This window comes from Eurosta solidaginis, chromosome 5 (assembly GCF_040869045.1).
Source record: "Eurosta solidaginis isolate ZX-2024a chromosome 5, ASM4086904v1, whole genome shotgun sequence".
NCBI classification, from domain to species: Eukaryota; Metazoa; Arthropoda; class Insecta; order Diptera; family Tephritidae; genus Eurosta; species Eurosta solidaginis.
In genome coordinates, this window is record NC_090323.1 from 197,827,935 (window position 1) to 197,834,596 (window position 6,662).

Sequence of the window (6,662 nt, forward strand, 5' to 3'; positions counted from 1 at the left end):
TTTAGCTGTTTGACTGCAAAAAATTGGCAGCAGTCTGTGGATATTTGTGAATTCTTTTCAATTCAATAACAAATTTTTATTATTCTGAAAGAATGACCACTTACCTTACAGACAGTGACGGTAAATTCATACCAGCTACTCAGCGGCCAGATGGAACTTGGCGTAAAGCACGACGCGTCAAAGACGGCTATGTGCCGCAGGAGGAGGTGCCCTTGTATGAGAGCAAAGGAAAACTATTTGCGCAACGTAAAAGTACAATACCGCCGGGCATGTGTCCCATAGTTGCGGAGCAAGCTAAAAAGGAGCGTGAAAAGCAAGAACGAGCCAAAGCAAAAAAAATGACCAAACAGCAAGAAAAGGCACAATCCGCCAAGGTGAGTAGCGACAGAACAATTGGCGGTAATAATCAAAAGAAACAACAAATGCAACCTCAACAGCAAACACCGGGAATGTTAGTGTTATCAAATGCTAGTGGAGTTGCAACGGCAGCACCAAATTTAGTACATGCAAATGCTAATAGTAAGACGCCGCATGTAACAACATCGAGTACAAATAGCAACGAAGCAGTAGCAAAACTTGCCAACGATTTGGAGGCCACTTTAAAATTACAAGCAGATGACGGCCAACTAGATACGTCGAAAAAAATGAAAAAGCTGCGTAAAAAATTGCGTGAAATTGAAACAATTGAACAGCGTATTAAAAGTGGTGAGCTAAAGAAGCCCGAAAAAGATCAGCTAGATAAAGTGAAGCGAAAAAAGGAAATAATCAAAGAAATTCAACAACTTGAAAATGAAGAGGCGGCTGCGTCAGCGGCGCTTATATCTAATAGCAGAAAGTGTAATTGAGGAGTTCGGCATTATCTGAGAGTCATTTTAGTACAAATTTTGCTACGCTGCTCTGTAAGTGCCATGGAAGATTTGTGCGTACACGCTAGGGAATTGCACTTGCTGCTGCTGACTAAAATATCCGCCATTGATAGTTCAACTCTAAGAGTTGGCTAACCTCAACTATTATTTTAGAAGGCATATTTGATTTAGAATTAAGGACGGGTACTCAATGTCTTGTTAAATTTTATAGTAATCAAATTATCAGCAAGCATTATAAGTTATTGTAAATTTAGTTTCGATGAAATTCTTTTAACAAGACCTTGAGAAACCGATACATACTTTTAGTTAAACATTTTTTTAGTTTAGGCTAAATTAATACTTTATTTTGTTGTTATAAGCATCAATCGAACTCATTACAAAAGAGAATTAAATGCCGGCAAAGAAGTTTTTCAAGCAGCAATATTAAGGTTGCATCGATTGCATTCAAACGCCGTTGCCTGAAAAAGCATTGCTTTACATCTTAACAATATGTAAATGTAAAAAATAAGCACTATACCATTTCGTTCTTTATACAACAAATAACGTATTTGACACACGATAGGAGAACATCTATTCATACACAAATACAATCATAATACCAAAAATGAACTCACAAATGAATGTTATATCTTGTATCTTGCAATTCTAAATATTTGTCGCCGACGTCTAAGCTCTTAATATTTTGCTTTTGGTACCCACTTGACATTTTTTGTACAGCAGGACTGTCATGCATTCCCCGGTCAACCACTCGGGGTACCACTCATTAGAATTCCTTGTAGTGTACTCAATGTTCGTTTTCTTCGCGTGGAGATATGGAAATTAACACTTTAAAACTTCGTACGAAAAAAGCATAATTTAAAACAATTTTCCATTTTTGGAGTGGGCCAGCCGACGCCTGTTAGGTTAATTCGGACAGAAGTTTCAAGTTCAGGCGACTGAAAATACCTGGATTACCAGATCGACCCACTTTTGTGTGTGCGGTTATTTATGGAATTTTTGGTGAAAATAATACTCTTAACATTTTTTTCCTGGAGAGTACGGTATTGTTTGTTCGACAACTTAAAGCGTATACTTTATCGCGCATAGTTACAAATTAGTTATTTACAAGTTCAACTTATGTTAAAATATATTACTGTATGATATTGTTTTAAATATTTGTAGTTTAGATATTTACCGTTTTGTTACGATGTTTATTGCCAGCATGAGCTGTTTTTTTTAATAACACTGTACAGTACGCGGTTGGATCAAACCAATTTCTCCGTATTTGTAAGTTATACTCCAAAACATATTTTTTCAGATTTCGAAATTTTTGAAATTTTTTCGAAGATGTGACTCTGGCTCCGCATAACACATGTTACATTAACTTGCAAAGAAAAAATGAAAAAAGGCGGATGCCCAATTTTTTATTTTTTTCAGTATGTTTTTTTGAAAAAAAAAAAAAACCGAAAGGTCCAGTTTCGGACTTCGAAACATTTATGTTCTTCGAGTCGAATTTCAAGAACTGGATAAATTACTTTTGTTTTTACTTGTGGTGCAATTTTATAGGTTATATGAAGCTTATAACTAAAACTATGCAAACCAATACCAAAAGCGTTCTCGAACAATTTAAAAACTTTACGAAAATGTCGACGTTTTGATTTGGAGTTCACAGAATGTATTTAAGTATGCAGATTTCTATCCCAATAAATTTTTTTTTTTTATGCAAATGCAAGTTAAAGGTTTCTCAGAACTCTCGCACTGATTTTTGACAAGTTTTTTTCCAAATAGTGTTTTAGAGTGTCATCCATTTAAAGTTTGAACAATTTTTTTTTTTTTTTGGAAGAATATCTTAAACACCTATCGAAAAAAAAAATTTCAAATATCAATGCGAATTTTGAGAGACTTAAAAATTTAATTCTTAAAACTAAAACTGATTGGGCTACAAAACTGAATACTAAAATTGATAGGGCTACAAAACTGCATACTCACAAAGTTAGGAAAACTAAACGAATAATGAGAAATTATCTCAAATCTTCAAATATTTTCCAAAATGTTTTTGAGATTGGTTTGCATTGTTTGTGTTACAAAATGCACAGAAGTATTTTTCTAGACTATCGAAAATAAAGAAAAAAAGCTACTTCGTGTTCGTAGCTGTAAGTAGACTTTTCCAAAGTTCGAAATTGGAGCTTCCGTAATTTTTTTAGCAAAATGTAAGAAAGAGGCATGCATTATCTTGTTCTTTAATTTAAGTTTTTCGAAGAAAAAAAAAAAACAATCGATAGGTTCAGTTTCGAACTTCGAAAGCCTGAAAACGGAAAAATATTTTTTTTATTATCCTGCAATCTCTTCAAAAAAATTGGTTTGGTTCAATACCCAGAAAAATGCATTTTTCTGGATAGAGTAATTGTTTTACATATTTTATTTACCTCTTCAATTTGTGAAAGTTTTTTATTATATCATCAATTATACATGTAAAAAAGAATACACTTTTTTCAATACACCTACTAAGCTTACTGTCTAGATTAAGAAGACAACAATCTTCATTACAGGTAGTAAAAAATTCTAACATGTACATTAGGGCGGGTCGATTTAAAAATCGATCATTGCTCTGTGAAAGTCGTATTCTAGGGATCAAAATAAGAAACTTTGTCGAAGGAACCATACCTCTAAAACGAATTCTGATGTCCCCCCCCCTTTCGAGTCGAACTTTTGGGTAGGGGCAATTTCAATTATACCTGCTGTGTCTTGTGGTGGCTTAAAAAAAACAACACAATCAATTTTACGATCTGCAATTGTGTCACAGTGATACCTTCATTTTTTAAAACTATTGAATAAAAACCCCACACAACTATGTTTACGACATGCAAATGCATCACAGTGATGCCTTGGTTTTAAAAGGGGGTTGTAAAAACGCTAATTTCTAATAATTTTTTTTTTTTAATTTCTTTTCTATTACTAAGTTAAATTCATTTTTTCATTTACATATGTTCTGACTAAATAAATTTCTAAAGAGAAAAATAAACTCCAAAAAGAAAACACATAGGCATTTCAAAGTGGGATTTTTCAAAATTTGCCCCTACGACCCAACGGGAGGCATCAGAATTCGTTTTAGAGGTATGGTTGCTTCGGCAAAGTTTCTTATTTTGATCCCTAGAATATGATTTTCACAGAGCAATGGGCGATTTTTTTGCCTCCCCACAAATCGACCCGGCCTAATGTACATGCATACACATAATTATTTAAGATCTTAATTATTTAAACTATTTAAAATAAAAATAAAAAGATTTAAGACAAATGTACAACTGCCTAAAACTTGCACATTATCTTTTCATACACAGAGCAAATCACAATTAATCATTAAGTAAAAACAAAAAACCAAACAAAACACTTAAGAAATGTGCATCAAAACGTAAACAATAACAAAGACGTATTTGGCATTTTTAACGTGTAAAAACCTAAATTGGAAAGCATTTAATTAAAAACAAAATTAATAAAAATGTCCGTACCAACATAGCGATTGTTAAGAAAATTTACCCCAAAGATAAATCAAATTGTGTATAGAGGTAGCAATTTTAGTTTTATAACTTATTACTACATAGGTACTATTATTTGTAAAATAGTTTTTAAATGTAAACGAAGATACTTCAAATTACATCAAAAAATACGAATTACGTAAGAAAAAATTAATAATAAAACAAAAACACGATTATTAACTATTTTACTTGTACTTTTAAAATATGTATAATTAATTTTACAATTTTATGTAAGATCTATATTAGCATGTAGTTTATAGTTGTAATTACAAATTATGAAAAAATGCAATTTAAGTAAAAAAAAACAAACATTATTATATTTATGTTAGCATAGTTTGTAGCGTTGCAATCAATAAATAATTAAATTTAAATTTGTTAAAAACAAAGTTGTGAAAAATGTAAACTCCATCGACATTTAGAGTCCAATAAATGTATATCAACATAATTCGAATTTTTTCGTTTCATATTGCATCAAAGTTGTAACAACTTTAAATTAGCGAATGTAGCAAGTATGTAACCATATTTCCAACTAAAAGACGCAACGAATCCATTAGCATTTATCAGCTCTGAGTCTAAAGGTATGTAATCAGAAACTTTTATGCTATACCAATTTTCCAATTTCATACTCACCGACATTTATACTTGACCAAATAAAAACTTCACTGAAAATGAAAATATTTTACCTAAAAAGGTAAAACAGAAAATACCTTGGGTGCATATGGAGAAAGCAGTCAACTTTTCTGGCTTTTGTTGTGTTGGAGAGAATAGTCTTTCGGCTTTGTTCAACTCTTTGTACCTAATAGTGTTGTAAGCAGGCTAATAGAACTGTGGCGGCCGCCGAAATGTGATGGTATTACTCTTGATTGTCACTCTTGTCAGCGTGTCTCGTGTAAGGGATGGTTGCATCGGACAGGTTGTTCTGGGCTAGATCCCAAAACCAGACGTCCACGTAACTTCTATAAATCTTTTGTGGCTCCTTGCTGTTCACGCCCTACGACGTCCCGTAGTCTGCGCCTTATCGCCCGCAGGTACAGTGTCTTAGAACGTCAAGGCTTATCTGTCCGGTCAGGCGATGCAAACCTAGAAATCATTAACATCTACATCCCTCCTGCCGCCTGTTGCCCCAGTGGATACCGCCTTAATATCAGCGCCGTTCTCACTGGCAACAATCGCATTATCTTAGGCGATTTCAATGCCCATCACGATCTATGGCATTCAAACTTGCGGGTGGACAGTAGAGGTGAGATGTTGGCGGATCAAATAGAAGAAACGACGTTCTGCACAATAAACGGAGACGCCCCACAGGTGTGGTAGGAAGCTGTCACAGTTCGCCGGATATTTCAATCGCGAGCGCAGAACTCGTAAACTGCGTCAACTGGCAGCCGAGGGGAGCATGCTTTCCGCAAGGTCATAAAATCCGCCTCGGCTCGTTTCATTTCCGCCGGTAGAATTCCCGAAATTCGGCCCCACTTCCCGGCGGAGGCCGCAAGTTTAGCGAGAGAACGTAACCTTATAAGACAGCTCGATCCCGGCGACCCCCAAATAAGGGATATAAACCAACGCATCAGATTGCTTGTGGATGAACACAAGCGGGCGATATGGGAAGAGCACCTAAGCGGTTGTAACTCTGCAGGTGGACAAAGTTTCCATCGCCTTTGGCGATAAAGTGCTGTCGGATGCGAAAAAATGCGCGAGAGCGTTCTGCCGACAATATATAATGCATTCTACGGTCGACAAAGATAGACGGAGGGCCAACAGACGCGCACATAAACATAAATTCAGCGCGTCACCAATTACCATCACCGCCAAAGAGGTTGGGGATGCCATCGGTCATGCTAAACCATCCAAAGCAGTGGGCCCAGACGACATAGCCATGTCGATGCTTAAAAGCCTAGGGAAAGAGGGTTTCAAAAATTTAGCACATGTCTTCAACCTGTCTCTTTCCATCTTTGTCATACCCGAAAAATGGAAAATGGCCAAGGTGGTCCCGCTACTAAAGCCTGGGAAACCAGCTAACATAGGAGAGTCATATCGCCCGATATCTCTCCTATCGCCAGTAGCCAAGACGCTTGAAGCCATTTTGCTCCCCTACTTCAAAGCAAATTTGCAGCTAGCCTGCCATCAGCATGGCTTCAGAAAACTCCATAGCACCACCACCGTGCTAAATGCCATCAGCACCCAGATAAATTGCGGTTTAAATCAAAACCCCCACCATAGAACAGTACTCGTTGCGCTAGACCTATCAAAAGCTTTCGATACGGTCATCCATGGCACGTTACTGCAA

The 6,662-nt window shown here is 35.9% G+C and overlaps 1 protein-coding gene across 1 annotated transcript; it reads left to right on the forward strand.

Moving 5' to 3' along the window:
- Positions 1 to 4,792, forward strand: Pym (partner of Y14 and mago). Its single transcript, XM_067787362.1, has one exon. It carries the CDS (start codon positions 93 to 95, stop codon positions 843 to 845), a length of 753 nt encoding a protein of 250 aa, XP_067643463.1. The 5' UTR covers positions 1 to 92; the 3' UTR covers positions 846 to 4,792.
- Positions 4,793 to 6,662: the final 1,870 nt, after the last annotated feature.